Consider the following 15,797-nt stretch of genomic DNA (forward strand, 5'->3'; position numbering starts at 1 on the left):
TATCCCTCAGGATGTTGCCATTGGCCAGTCCATTAAGAATGGCCTCTTTGATAATCTTTTCTAAGACCTTCCCCGGGATAGAGGTCAGGCTGATGGGCCTGTAGTTTCCCAGATCCACTTTCCTTCCTTTCTTGAAGATAAGTACCACATTTGCCTTCTTCCAGTCTTCGGACGCTTCACCAGAGCGCCAGGAGTTCTGATTTTTTTCTTTCTTCTCATGTAAGAGCATGGTATCAAGTGAATGATGAATTAGATGCTGCTTTTGCATGGAAAAATGTGTACAGTCTGAAAGATATACTTGGAAGATATTGCATTTTAGTAGAAGATGAAGATGGTGAATGTCCTCTGATAATACTGAAGCGAATGAAGCAAAAACTTGAGACTTACTTCAAGGCAGCCATTCCGTTTTAGCACCAAAAAAATGTGGACCTTCCATTCCTTGTCTTCTGAACTGTGACAACTGATAAAGCCATACAAGCAGTTGTAACTTTGCATATAAATGTTGAGGAGGCTGTTGGCCTGCAGGTCAGAGAAGAGTTTTTTTGGATGCACAAAATGTGTACTGTGCTGCTCTCAAGATCAAAGCAGATTTGAAAGCTATAGCAAGATACAGGAACTTGAGCAAAAAGGAATCCCAAAAATGTGTTTCTGATAGCCTTTACACATTGTCATCTTCCAAAATCAGTAGGATCAATGACCACTTAAATGTTGAAAGTCATGTGCAAAATAAGAATCTAGACATATATGTACTGAATATTATATGTCAGGATTTTGGTTTACCTGCAATCAAGGGGCAAAAAGCTGATCCCAAAACATGTTGGGTTAGGCTGGCAATACATCATGCAACTAGATCTAAGAAGCTGGCACAAAGTCTCTACACTGCTAGATGCAGCATACAGTTTGACACAGTTCATCACGTTGAGACCAACCATTGCTGAGAAAAACTTAAAGGAATTTCAGGAAAACGGAGTTACTATCCCAAGGAATCTTGTTCCTGGTTGTTTTGTTCAATTTTCTTTGGACAACATCAACATCTTGGAGGAGACATTGGATGGAAAACAGAAATTTCATGCAATGCAAATTGTAGCATTTCAAAGAGGGCCATTGAAACCAGTTGAGATTTGAAGAAAGCACAGACACAATAGGAAGGAAAAGAACTTTGAAAAATGTATCACTTGAATTTTAGCAGTCAGTCTGGTGATAATGATCCATAACAAATCCTTGAAACCACCTATCCATGATACAGATGAAAAGTTTGATAACACGACTCTTCAACAGATGTCAGTAGAACTACCATGGATAGTGGGTAAAATATAAGTTGATAACCAGGAGAACACTGCCGTACCAGGGTAGACAGCATTTTAACCAGTTTCTGACAGTACTTCACAAACATAGATTGTTGGGTTTTTGTCCCATACTGCCTGCACCAGCATCTGCGTACAACACCGTTTGAACTGTCGTCACGTGTCTGAGACAGCAGCACAAAGTCATAATCTTTGATCAGGCATTGTATTGTATTGCAAGCAAATGAAGTTGTGTGGGCTTAATCGGAGGAGACTGAAGGAGTAATCATTCAACTGGGAGACTTCCATATCATCATGCTTTACCTAACAGCAGTTGGTCAGCATTTTGTCACTTCAGGACGTGAAGATTCTTGGACAGGAAGGAGACTATTTTTCAGAAAACACCGCCACCAACATAATGACAGAAAAACTATGCTATCAGAGCATAAAAGATAAACAGCAATCATCCTCAACTGCGAGGGATGGCCGATGAGTCATCAAATGAGGTGGTGTCTAGTGGAATTCTGCAGGGATCTAACATTAGGCCTGAAGCGATTTTGCATTTTTCATCAGGGATATAAAAGTAAATGTAAAATCCCTACTAATGGAAGTTGCAGTCAATACAAATGTGGGAACAGTAAGGTCAGGCAATGGTAATGATGAGGATTGGCAGTCATACAAAGAAAACTAGATCACTCTAAGTGGGTTCTAGTCGAATAAAATATGTTTTAATATAACAAAAGGCAAAGCCATTGGGATAAAACAATGCAGGCCATACCTATAGACTAGAAGGCTAAATAAAAAAGGGATGTCTGTGAGAGACTTTGAATTCAGCCTGCTTGGTTAATCAAAAAAAGGGGTGAAAGTGACTTGATTAAAGTGCGTGATTTTGTCCAAACTACCACATACTAAACACCTGTTTTAATTTAAGATCCAGTAGCCAGAAACTAAAATCAGCAAAATAAAATTAGTTTAATATATTTTTACTTTTAAGCATGAACGCTACGTGTCCCTGGAAGCTGGAAGGGCATGGCGATATCTGCCAGGCGGCACTGTTGGCGGCAGGGGCGTGGTGATGGCAAGCAGTGAGCTCCCGCGGGTGGCTGCGGTGCTGTCAGGGTGGGGGGTGCCAACCAGTGATTGGCAACCACCCATAGATGCAACCAGCGTCAATCGGGGATCGCCTGCAGACAGTGCCAGCAGTGTTGGCGGCAAGGGAGTGGGGGTTGGCGAGTGGCGATTGCCCACAGGCACTGCCCCCAGTGTCAGCGACACTTCTTGCAGGGGGTGCACCACCAATATCCAGTGCTGTACATGCACCTACATGCACCCCGTACACATTGCCCATGCTTTTAAGGATGGTTAACCATTGGCTCAGACAGGGTTGGGAGGTGCTTTTGCTAGTTTATGGACTTACTCATATCCAGAGTGGATATCTTTCTGGAACGTTGGTTTTTAGCGCAGTGGTTCTCAAACTTCCTGAAGTCACAAAGCCCTTTCATATCACTTCTGCAGCAGAACCTATCCCCCTGTCCCAGGGGGCTGTGTGACTTGGAGCCAGGTGACCAGACCTAGCCCTTGTGGCACAGTGTGACCTGGCTCACTCTGCCTTTACCCCTACTGTCTTCGTGGCAGCTCTGAGGACCTATTGCACAATACAAGGGTTCTGTGGAGCACAGTTGGGAAACCACTGCTTTAATGAAACCCAAGTCTTCGCGCTCAGTACAGGAGAAACTGAAATGAAATGTTAAGTGTCTGTGACATGAAAGAAATCCAAGTAGGTGTTTGATGATCTCTTGTGTCTCTAAACTCTATGCACGCAGCTTTAGTGAAGGTATAGTTTAACTATAAACCTGCTTGTTCCCCTGTGTGCCTTCTTTACAGGATTTAATATAAATGGTTTAAATTTCTGGTTGTTTAGGATTTTTTTTCTACTTTTTTTTTTTATCAGAGAACTGAAGTAGAGTAAAATGGAGGGCTCTGAGGTGCTAGCATATGATCTTTTACTGAGATCCAAAAGTCTTGCAAACTACGGATGTTCCTACCCATGCCAAGCTAAAAGCAAAAAACAAAAGATTTGGAATCAGCCAAATTATATTTTCAGAGAAGCTAAATTATAGGGATGCAATTTTGCCCCTGCATTATGTAGCTCTGAAATTAGGGGTTACATTGTAAACTGTTTGCATAACTTTGTCAGCATCGTTCTCTTTAATTTTCCTTTGCTACGGCGTGTACGACTTGGAACATCTAAAGCTGGACCCAGTGCTAGAAAAATAAACTGGAACAACTCTGAACTCGGATTATGACGAACCCTAGTAACAGACTAGAATAGAGTGTAAATTTTATGATCCTGTAAAAAGTAAATATTTGATGTGCTATCCAAGTACATGTGTAAAAATGGGTTGTTCAACCTAAATTTGAACTTTACTCTATTTGATTTGGTTTTATCTTTATATAGAAAGTTCTAGTTTGCGGGGTAGCTTGGTGGGTGTGTGTGCACAGTCGCATCTAATTAACTGTTAAGTCAACGGTGCCTACAATCCAGGAAGGGAGTTAGTTGGATAAAATAGGGTTGTAGGGGTTTTTTGGGGGGGGGCAGGGGGAGGGTTGTTTGTTTGTTTTTGTCCCCCTTTTTCCCCTTCCCCCTTCTGGGGAAAAAAGGGAACCTATAATAGTAGAACAAGGTAGTACTCTGCCGTTCTGTATCCGAGTGAAGATTGCCAGTTGTCCACTTAATCATCAAACAGATCATTTTAAACTGTACAAACGCATTAGCTGTTTTTGTAGTTCTGGGGAATGGGAGTTTCTAGAGTGGTGTTTCGCAAGCTGTGGTTTGCAGTGTTATAGCTGTCGAAAGGCACCTGTTCTTGTTTTCAGCTGCGGGTATTCCTCTCAGCTATGACAAAACATATAAAGTAGCTGCATTTTCAGTCAGAAAGACTGAAAGACCCGGTTTGCTGTATTTTCCCACATACCGCCCACACACCTCTCCCCCTCCCCCCAAATAAAAGAAGAGTTGCTGGAAATTTGAGTGTGTATCATATGCAAGGAAGTATGGTAAGAACAGTTTTGGCTGTTTGGGCTTTGGCCGGGCAAAAATTGAAGTAAAGCATGCACCAGTACATGGGGAGAAACAGTGAGTGGGCTTGGGTACCTCACTGCTGCTACTCAGTTAATTACTACAAGATCATTTTTTCCTTCACGTTCTTCCTTTCAAAAACAAGGCATATCTTTTATTCCAGGGCATGTTGTATACAATAAAATACAGTGCATCCATTGTCCTCAACTTTCTCTGGTGTTTTGGAAAAGGAATTTGCTGGGTCTATACATTACTGTAGTTCTACCTTACACACATTTCTCCTTTTTGCTGACTTCTAGGGTCAGATAGTGCCCTTTTCTAGCCCTAGTATGGTCTAAGGTGGTAGCTGGCTGTGAAATATTTCCTCTTAATACTCAGAAATGTTAGGAACGTGAATATTGTATACAGTGCAGCTGCTTCTTAACAATTCATGCCTCCATCTTGGCAATATGGTTAAGATGCTTCACAAGGACTTTAGACAGAATTCAAGTTTGTCATGAGATTGGGCAAGTTATTAGCTCTGCTTTAATTATGTACTCTTTGAAGAAGGAGTAAAACAGGGTTGTTGAGAATAAACTGAGTGCTTTGATACTGCAGAGTTAGAGGCCATAAAAGTGTGTGCATTTATAATTCGTTTGAGGTTTTAATACAGGATATTATTAACATTCAGCTTTAGTATAGGAACGTATCTCCTCTGGAGATTTATTTACTATACAGGAGTCAAGTATGCCCATTTTTGTTCTACATCCGTAAATCAAGAACAAGAAAAATAAATGGAATATCTGAGGCGGTTAGGAAAATGCATGATATGTATGTTCTTGTTTTTTCAATCATATCTACCAGTAATCTGTTTCTTTTGCAGAACCCTGTGATAACATGAGGGAGATACTCCAGAATGTGGCCAAATTGCAAGGTGTTTCAAATATGAGAAAACTAGGCCACTTGAATAATTTTACTAAGGTAAGAACTTAACTGATACAGCTTGTATAATAATCATACATTGTAATGATTGATTTATTTGCTAGGAACTTCACAAAATAGATCCTGCCTTCAGGGAGCTTACCGTTAGAATTTAGTTATGACATGACAGAGCAGGTAAGGTATAAGCACGTGGTTAGGTTAATGTAGACTAATGCACATTTTGGTAGTGGTTGGATTTTAATTTATTTGTAACATAATAGGGCCTGGGAGGCCTAGTCATGAACCAGTTATTGTGTTAGGTACTGTATAAGCACAAAACATGGTGGTTCCTTCACCAAGTAGCTTACAGTCTAAATCAAGATATGACAAGACAAGGCAGGGTGTGTCCAGATAAGTGCATACATGCAGTTTGTGGCTCTTCAAGGCTGTTTGAGATACTGCACATGGTGCACATGCAACTGTTTGCCACGCTGCTAATTTGTCACATGGTGCCAAAATTTGACAACAGGAGATCCCAGTGTGGGGGGGGAAAAAAAAAACACTGCCAAAAAAAAAACCCAAGCAGCATGGTGCACTCTCCAGGAGTGTGCCAGCAGCCCCAGAGGCTCGGTCCTCTAGGCAGACATTCTAGCTGCTGGCCAGAGCATTTCCCCTCCTCTAGTTGTGCCTCAGCTCCTCCAGCACGTTGGGACGAGCAGAGAAATGCCGTTTCGCCAAAGTGGGGCATTTTGCCCAAGTGCCAGGGCATGTGTAGTGGCAAAAAGCTGTGGCAAATGCATGACCCTGCATGTGTGTGCTCATCTGGCCATGCCTATAGAGTGCAAAGATAGTGAGCCAGTATTGGTCAGCTTCACGGAGTCATCTGGGCATGCCAGCAGCTCAAATGTTTTGTAGGCTGCACAGAAAAAGACATTTACATGCAGTAAGGGTGAGTATAGTACTTAAGAATGAGCTATTAAATGCACAGTGAAAGAGAACAATGAAGCAGCATTCTGGAAGTTGCAGGGAAGTTTCCCCCAAACAGGTATTAAATTTTAAAATGTGTGCAATAGAAGGCAAGCATTAGTTCTGAATATTAAATGAGTGATGGACTTTGATATTAGGAGATCAGTATCAGGAGAATGTACCCTGACTTAAGGAAGGCTTTTGACACTATAGCCTATAACAGTGGTTTTCAACCTTTTTGCATTTGAGGACTCCAAAATAAATAAATAAATAAATAAATAAAAAGTTGAATGGAGGTACAGACCCTTTGAATTGTAACCGTGTATATTTACATACTTTTGATCACAGTTATTTCTGTGGACCCTTTAGACAGTCTGGGATCCCTCAGGGGTCCACAGCTCACAGGCTGAAAATTACTGGCCAATAATATTCTTTTAAGTAAGATAAGAAAATAGTCTGGCTGAGACTACTATAAGGTGGGAGTATGGATGATTTGGGTAATTGTGCTTAAAGAGTAGGCATCAATGTCTTAACGTCACATTGGAAGAGGTGTATATCAAGTGAGTGAGGTTCCCTGTGGGTGTTTTCTGCATTTAGAACTGCTCAGTATTTTAATTTAATGCAGGGGCTGCCAGCTTTTTCCAGCTGCAGGCCGGATTGACTGAATTCAGTTCAGAGGCAGGGTGGTACATGGCCACCACTGTTATTTCTTGCAGTTACAAAAGGAAAGTCTCTTGTACCTCCTTTTCTCCCTGCAGTGTCACCGGGAGAGTGTCTGTAGCCAGTATGTAGGCCCCCACCATTATGAAGGAAAAGTACCTGGGCTGCTGCAGGGAAAAGCAGTGGCACTGGACACTTTTCTTGTGGTGCTGCTGGGAAAAGTGACAGCAGCTGGGTCCCAGCACCTGCCTTCCCACCTGAAGGGTCAATCCAGCTGCTGAAGCCCCACATCCACAGGCTGAATCGAATGGCTCTGCTAGCTGTAGACTGTCGATCCCTCATTTGACGGGGATGAAATTGAGTATGCATTTTCACTTGGGGCAACAGGATAGGTTTAGGATTCAAAATGACCTTAATACATTGAGAAAAAAGTCTGAAATAAATTGGATGAAATTCAATAAGGACAAGTGGGATGATATAGTTGGGGATGCTCTTGCGTGGAGCAAGGGGTTGGATTAGATGATCTTCTGAGGTCCCGTCCAACCCAAATTTTCTATAACTTTTTAAATGCGGAGTATAGCAAGCAAATGCACAGGTGTAAAGTTGGAAATGACTGGCTAGATTGCAGTAATGTAGAACAGGCACTAAGCTGCATCTGAATCCACAGTGTAGCATTGTTGCAAAAACAGTTTATAGCACACTGGAATACATTTAATAGAGGTCTTGCAAGTCATGGGATGAAATTCTTCCATTCTAGACAGCACTGCTGAGGTCTGACTTGGAATGCTTTGTCCGGTTTTGGGCGTTATACTTTAAGAAAGATGTTCACAAATTGGAAAGAGGCTAAAAGAGTGCAACAAAAATGATTTGAAAGAGAATGACGTAAGGAAAAAGGTTAGAAGAACCGAGGTTATTTAGTCTGGAAAAAGGGGAATTGAGGGGAAATTTGGTATGTCTTCATATACAGAGGGGTTGTTATGAGGAGGATGGTGATTAACTATTGCTGTGCCTCCAGGAGACAGAACCAGGAAGTAACAGGTTTTAAATGCAACAAGGGAGGTTTAAATTCAATGTTAGGTAGATCTCTTAAATTAAGTATTGAAACAGAATACTTATAGAGGATGTGGAATCTGCATCACTGGAAGTTTTTAAGTTCAGGTTAAACAAACATTTGGCTGGGATGGTTTTGACAGCAATATTCCAGCTTTGAGCAGGAGCTTGGACTAGTGCCCTCCTGAGGTCTCTTCCAGCTGTATTTTTCTGTACTTTGATTACACGCAGGTACTGGGATAGGCTGTGAAGAGAAGCAGCTCATCTAATGTGATTGGGGGGGGCAGCAGAGGGAAGCAGAAAAGTAGGGAAAGGATCTTGACAGTAGTATTTTTACTGGGTATCAGTGGGGCAAGAAGGCTAGAGAAGAGAACTGCTGTAACCTAGGTATGATGTGGTAAGAGCTGGGCCAAGAGCTTTAGATGTGTTAATGCATTGGAAAGGGTATATCTAGAAAAGATATGCAGAAAAAGTTGGCCAGGGCTGTTAAGACGTCAAAAAAAGTTAGGACTCCGAAAAAGAGGAAATTGATAGCTTCACTTGAGCTGTGTACTGAGCTTGAGCTAAAGGCAAAATTTCCATGCTGAGATGTGAAACAAGGTGAGAATCTGATCACAAAAAAACTGTTTTGGAGTAGCTAATTTTGATAGCAATAATTCATTTTGAACTGTATCGGAGAGGTGGTGTACAGGAAGAAAAGAAAAGGGACCACACTTTCAGAGCCTGGTGTGATACTTACAGAAAGGTGAAGGGGAAATGAAGATGTAAAGGATACAGTGGGTCCATCTACATGAGGTGCTGACTGCTCAGTAGCTGAAAAATACTGTGCAGTAGTGCAACGCAGCACAGACAGTGATAATATGCTACTGTGCAGTAGCATCCCCTAAAAGACATTTGCTGGTGCTACTGCATAGTAAAGACTGCAGTAGCATCTTGTGTAGATGCACCCACTGAGTTAGTAATTAGGGAGGAAGCAAGAGACATACCAGTGGTGCTGGTGTTGAAAGTGGCTGGCAGCTCAAAGAGGGATAATTCTAATATTATAAAAGCCTAAATGTGTCTGCCTGCCTCGCTTTATTTGAGCTCTAATTGGCTGACAAACGGAGTGCGAACAAGCATTCAAACAGGAGCTGGTGGTGGTGGAGTGCCACCATGATGGTGGGGACACGGGACAGAGTGGGGGGTGAGGCTGTACTAGCCTTGCCCCACCCCCCCGTCTTGCTTCCTGGAGGTGGGGGCAATGTAGCGGATGGAAGAGGGGGACAAGGCCAGGGCCCCCCCTGTCCTGCTCCCTACAGGTAGCAATGATGGAGGGAGAGGGGGACAAGGCCATGGGAGCTGGCCTCATGCCCCCCCCCCTTACTCCTTACAGGTGACAGCGGTGGCATGGGGTCGATACGCCAGGAGAAGGCGGGGGGGCAGGCCACCAGCTCTGGGCTCGGCCTGCCCCTCCCCCCTTCCGTTGTTGTCATCTGGGGGGCAGGAGTGGGCCTGACGGGGGTTGGGGAATAGTAGTCATGCTGCCATGGCAGCAGTAAGGGGGGGCGGGGAAGGAGTGTGTCTGGGCCCAGGAGGAGGATCAATCCCAAGCTGGGGGGAGAAGCCGGGCCACCGTGGCGGTGGGGGGAAGCAGGGGGCCCAGCCCTATGGCAGGGGGAAGGGAGGAGCAAGTCTCCTCCCCCTCTCGGGCTCTGGCCCACTCCTTCCCCCTGTCAGCTCTGAACCCTCTCCTCCCATCCCTCACCAGGTCAGCCCCAAGCCTGCTACTCCCCCCACTGCAGCAGTTCAGCTTCTCCCCACCCTCAGGCCATATTCTCCCCTAGCCTTGTTGATCACTTCATCACGTTGACGATTTATGTTCATCTTGGAGTCAACTATGACTCTAAGATCCCTTTCTGTTGCTGTGCGGCTGAGAAGGTCATCCCCCAGCCTGTAAGTGTGTTGATAGGTCTTTTTGCCCAGGTGCAGCACTTGTCTTTGAACTGCATCCTATTTCATTCTGCCCATTTTTCCAACCTGTCCAGATCTGCCTGGATCCGTTCCCTACCCTCTGGTGTGTTAACTTTGCCCCATAATTTGGTATCATCTGCAAACTTGGACAGGGTGCTCTCTACGCCCTCATCCAGTTCACTGATTAAGACATTGAACAGCACTGGTCTACGAACCAAGCCTTGCAGGACTCCACTGCCCACATCTTGCCAAGTTGATATTGACCCATCCACCACCACTCTTGACCCCTAAGCCAATTTGCCACCTACCTGACCATGTAATCATCTACATCACAGCCTGTTAGTTTATTTACGAGAATGGAATGAGATACCATATCGAAGGCCTTAAAGTCTAGGTAGATGACATCTACCTCAGCTCCTGTGTCTAAGCATTTTGTGACCTGATCATAAAAAGAAACGAAGTTAGTCAGGCAGGATCTACCTGCAATGAACCTGTGCTGATTTCCTTTCAGCATTATTTTTCCTGCTGGGCTTCCACAAATGTGGTCCTTAATGATTTTTTCCAGAGTTTTTCCAAGGAGAGAGGTGAGACTGGCTGGCCTCTAGCTTCCTGGTTCCTCCCTCCTCCCCTCCTTGAAAATAGGGACCGCATTGGCCCTATTCCAGTCCTCTGGGACCTGACTGGAGCAGCATGAGTGCTCGAACAGTTGTGCCAGTGGCTCTGCTATGACATTTGGCCAATTCCTTCAGGACCCTTGGATGAAGTTTATCTGGCCCCGCTGATCTGAACACATCCAACCCCTCCAAGTGCCCCTTCATTAAGTCTGCGTAACAGTTGGTGGGTTGGTGTCCCTCCTGTGATCCAGTTGGGAGATTTATCTTGGTCTGTGTCTAGGAATAAAAATGCAACTCACTGAAGAGCTCAGCTTTGTCCCCCCTCTGTCACCAGTTGCTCTAGTTTGTCCTGTAGGGGTCCTATGCTACCCTGCACCTTCCTTTTGCTCCCTATATACCTGAAGGACTTTTTGTTGTCCTTAATTTTTGTTGCCAGCCTAAGTTCTAATCCTGCTTTGGCCTTCCCAACAGATTCCCTGCAAGTGCGAGCCAGGGAGGTATGCTCCTCCTTGGTAGCTACCCACCGTTTCCACAGCCTGTATACCTCTTTCTTTGCCCTTGGGCTTTCCTGGACTTCCCTGTTTAGCCAAGAGGGCTTCTTGGCCCCTTTGTCCTCTTTTATGCGCAATAGGATTGTCTCCTTCTGTGCCTGTAGGATCGCTCCTTTGAGGAATGACCACCTTTCCTGGCCCCCCATTTTGCCAATGCTCTTGTGCTTTAATGCCTCGCTAACTAATCTCCTGCGTACATTGAAGTTAGCCTTTCTGAATTCTAGCACTTCAGCCCTGCTAGTTAGTTTACCTGCCCTTCCCTGGATAGTGAATTCAATCAATCGATGGTCACTATCCCCTAGGTTACCTTGTACCTGCAGATTCTCCACGAGGTCCTCCCCTGTAGCTAACACCAAGTCCAGTAAGGCGTTTCTCCTAGTGGGATCGTATACCTCCTGTGTTAGGTGGAGGTCCTCTATACAGGTTAAGAACCTATGTGAGCAGTTAGATTTGGCTCACTGTCCTCCCAGCAGATGTCAGGGTAGTTTAGGTCACCCATGACAACCATATCTCTCAACCGTACAGTCTCTGAGAGCTGTCTGGAGAATTCCAGGTCTAGCCCATCCTGGGCAACCCTGTTCTAGCATATTCATGTACCAACTGTTGTTCTTCCTACACTCCTACTATAGTGAAATTGATCCAATATGTTTTTATGATGCCACAGGATTTAAGATGATGGAGGACATCAGACTACTGTATATCTGTCCAGAAGCCATTCAGTTCTTCAAAGTAAATACTTGTACTGAGTTCCTCAGGGTCTGAACTGCATCAGTGCTGTCCACCTTGCAGTCCAATCAGTCAAGTTCACGAATGGTTCTGAAACAATCTATGCTGACTGCCTGAAAGCCCCTGAAGTGCATTTAAGTAAAACTAGCATGTGAGATTGGTGCTGAGTTCCTTCTCATTTAAAAAAAAAAATAGTTGCCTCTCTCGCATGCTAAGGGCAGAAGATGCTGTGAAAGTCAGCTGTCTTCTGGAACATTGCCAGAATTTTGTGTTCCAGGTAGGTCTGAATTAAGGCCTCTAGATAAAACTTTTATTTGAACTTTCAACCTTTGGGAAGCCTGACATTTAGTTTATAACACTGTCTGGACACTGTTGTTCATTTGGATAATTCTCAACTCTTACTGTCTAGACTTCCTTTTCAGAAATCTGTTTAGAAACATCAGTCTCGTTTATGAGTCCGTGTGATACATGCCAAAAGCCCCTTTCTTTTAGTTTGAACTAATTTAGTCCTGTTGCAGTCTTCTAGACCCTTCTGGCTTATCAGAATTTTTAGATTTAGATTCAGAATTTTTATCTCGCAAACAGTTTCAGCTTCTCTGAATGGAGAAAAGAAGAACCTGAATGGAATTTGGGAGAGGCCATTCAGTGTCAGCAGTATACATAAAGGTCTGTGAACTGACTTGTATGGTGGGTGTTAAATTATGGCAAGGAATGTTGGATTCTTGCAGTTAAAACAGACCAGATCCTGCCATTTTTTTTGTTCTCCTGCTCCAAGTTCAAATGCTACATACACAAAAATCAAGCTGAAAATTTTATATATACAGTAAAAGCTGTGTTAACTGGTATTTTACTAACTGGAATACTCTTAACTGGAATTTAAAATATCCACCTATACAAATCCTCACTTTAGCAACTGCAATCTTTGCCAAGTCTATCCAGCATGTGCATCAAGTATTTCTGTTGTTTGCATTAGTGACTCTGATGACAGAGGAGCTGCTGGGAGACCTTCTAGTTGATATCTGCATAGGTGGAGGGAGAAAAAAATTGTGGGGGGCAGGGATGAGTGCGCGCACGCGCGTGTGTGTGTGTGTGTGTCCCCAGCAGGAAAGTCTGCAGGGGCAAGGGAAAGGGATCTAACTCTCAGATAACTGGAATTTTTAGGTAACCAGCACCCCCTTACCTCATTCATGCTCAATAACAAAGCTTTTACTCAGTGTGGGTGTGTGTACACATATGTTTAGATGTTCTCATCTAATGTATCTATGTATGTGTGTATATATATTAGATGTTCTCATCTAAATCTATGTATATACACACCCACACACACACATTATGTATGTGTGTTTATATATATGTGTGTATGTATATGTTTCACTTTCTTCCAGAGGTATAGTAACAGAATCCTGATATTTCTGGATGGAATTGGTGCTAACAATGAACTCAGTGGAAAAAAAACATGCTGAACTAATACATTGAGTCCTTCTGTCTTGAACTAAGTGTCTCTAGCTTTTTCGATTTTAACCCTCATGTCTGTATTGGTAAGATTTTTCTTTCATACCAGTAGGCAGGGTTCTAGCTGTGTGCAAAGTTTCAGAGTCACCTAGGAGGTGTAAAAACTGACTCCCTTTTTTCTGGTATGACTTGAAATATCATTCCATTCCTAGCATACTTTTTTCTGCAGTTAAAATGGCTTGCTGCATATTGAAGCATTTGGAATGCACTGTGAATCTTTTCAGAGCAGATCTGAAGAGACTGGAAGTAATCAGTTTCGGTCAGGGATGGATTAATACATAGGCAAACTAGGCACATGCCTAGGGCTCTAAGTGAAGGAGGGTCCCAGTTGTGCTGTGCTTATTTTACATATTATAGTTGAGTGGAAAAAAAAGAAATATGAATATACAGTATTAAGTAGGGGCCCACGAGTTTGCTTGCCTTGGGCCCACTAAAGAGTTAATCCGACCCTGGTTTTTAGTTGTTTGATGAAAGTTCAAGATCCTGAGCCAGCTGTACTTGCCACCCACATTTTTAGCCTTTTTTCCCCATAAAAATAGCCACCTCTTCAGCCATGCACATGCTAGTAGACATTAGATCCTTCATGTTTTTCTCCATCAGTAAAAAGGCATAGATATCTACTTGGCTGTTTTTTGGAACTTGAAAAAGAATGTGGCTTCTAGTTGGTCTATTGTCAATTGTATCTATCTATTATTTGATCAAAACTAGTTCGGTGAATACATAATGTTTTATTATGCTAGGTTGCTAAATATGGAGTCTTGAACACACAAATGAGAGCAGTATAATTTCATACATACTTTTTACATTTACATCAGGGAGCAGAGAGACCCCATTTATATTTGTTTGTATGCCTGGTTATAGAGGTGTCTGAAGCTGTATGCCTGGTTATAGATGGTCATTTTACCTTAAGTAGATGCTTTCAATAGAGGCTTTTACAGACCATCATTAATACATGATGTGGAGCTAGCAATTACCCCTTTTCAAGGACAAAACAGGTGAGTCAAGATTAAACAGATTAACACTACAGACGCAACCCATACACCATCATAATTTACACTGGTATACAGATGCTCCTGACTTTCCAAAGGATAACTCTGTCCTGGAGTGCAGTGACTAACAGTGGTGTAGGCTGTATGTCATATGTTCACTCCATATTTGCACTGCTGTGTGTCTGTGCCTGATGTGTGATTTACATGGAGATAGAGGTGTACCCCAATTTTAAAGGTTTATTTTATATTTTGTTTAACTCTGCCAGGGAAGCTGTATTGACTTTGCAGATACTAATTTTCCTGAAACTTAGGATGTTGCTCATGCTCCTTCCACATCTCAGTTCCCATGACATTTATGGTTTCTGAGATTTGCAATTAAGAGTGAATTCTTTCAATTTGTAGCCGTGTCCTGCAGCCTCTTCCCAGTACTTTGGTACTCTAGCCCTGGGACAATCCGGGCTAATTTCAGTTAAATGCTATTCAGTCTGCATGTATAAATGACTGTCCTGTGTCTGTTTTGATGCGAGTCAAAGCCCAGAACAATCAGACCGGGGATAAATTCAACATCAGTTGTTACTCTGACATTTGTTTTTCAATCTGACAGATTTCTTCCTTGATAAATGCTGTATTCACTTAACTATTTGGACCCTGAATATAAGACAACCCCCCAGTAATTAGATTCTATGTATGAAAAAATTATAAATTAATTATAATTTTCCAGGTATAGAATCCAATTATTGTAGGTTTGCCTTGATTATTATCTACCTCCCACTTGCTACAGAAAGGAAAATAAATATGGAGGATCAGGTAATCCCTTTGCCCTCTGCCCCGCCCCCAAACTTCTTCCCCCTGCAGGCCATTTTCCTTCTCGACTCCCCCCCACTTACTGTCAGACAATGCTGTCCCTGAGCACATGGAAGTAGGAAGCAAATTTGGAAACACTGACCGTGAAATAACATACCTGTAATAATTTCCATCCTGGCAAATTGTTACAGGTACCCATAGATTTGTTCATCTGTAAGTGATACATTTAACTCTTTTTTTTTTAAACTTCTGATGTTTTAGTGCACAAACACACTTCAGCAGCTCTTTTGTACCTACTTACATATAATACAAGCGATGCATGATATTAATCCAAAGCCAAAAGGCTTATGATTTACCATATAGTTCACTGGGCTGGGCCCCAGCAGAGTCAAGTGTTTCATTCTATGGTGGCCCCATAGCTCAGCTGTGCTTAGTATGTGTGTATGCTCCAGATATGCCTCTCAAAGGATCCCTATGTTAATTAGCCCCCCACTCGTGCCTAGAACTGGATGCTGTTGTCATGAGTCCTGGGATCCTCCAAAAAATTATATATAGATAAGGCACAGGGCAGCCTGTTCCAGCTCCACTTCATGGAGGGTAGAGCCTGTGGCGGGTGCAGAGATCCCACCTCAGGAACACAGCTGGGTATTCGTATCCCTCCGCTGTTTCCACCACGTGAGGCGGGCCAGTAGGGGGTGCTCCTGCGTTGAGCC

General features: G+C 43.1%; 1 protein-coding gene across 1 annotated transcript in view; it reads left to right on the plus strand.

Moving 5' to 3' along the window:
* Nucleotides 1-15,797, plus strand: part of RICTOR (RPTOR independent companion of MTOR complex 2) — a 208,302-nt gene that overhangs the window by 38,035 nt on the left and 154,470 nt on the right. Inside the window, exon 3 of the mRNA XM_019517936.1 lies at nucleotides 5,225-5,322. Within this exon, the coding sequence (XP_019373481.1) occupies nucleotides 5,225-5,322 (98 nt within the window). The remainder of the gene's footprint in view (nucleotides 1-5,224; nucleotides 5,323-15,797) is intronic.

This window comes from Gavialis gangeticus, unplaced genomic scaffold (genome assembly GCF_001723915.1).
Source record: "Gavialis gangeticus isolate Ggan-Ray unplaced genomic scaffold, GavGan_comp1, whole genome shotgun sequence".
Classification (NCBI taxonomy): Eukaryota; Metazoa; Chordata; order Crocodylia; family Gavialidae; genus Gavialis; species Gavialis gangeticus.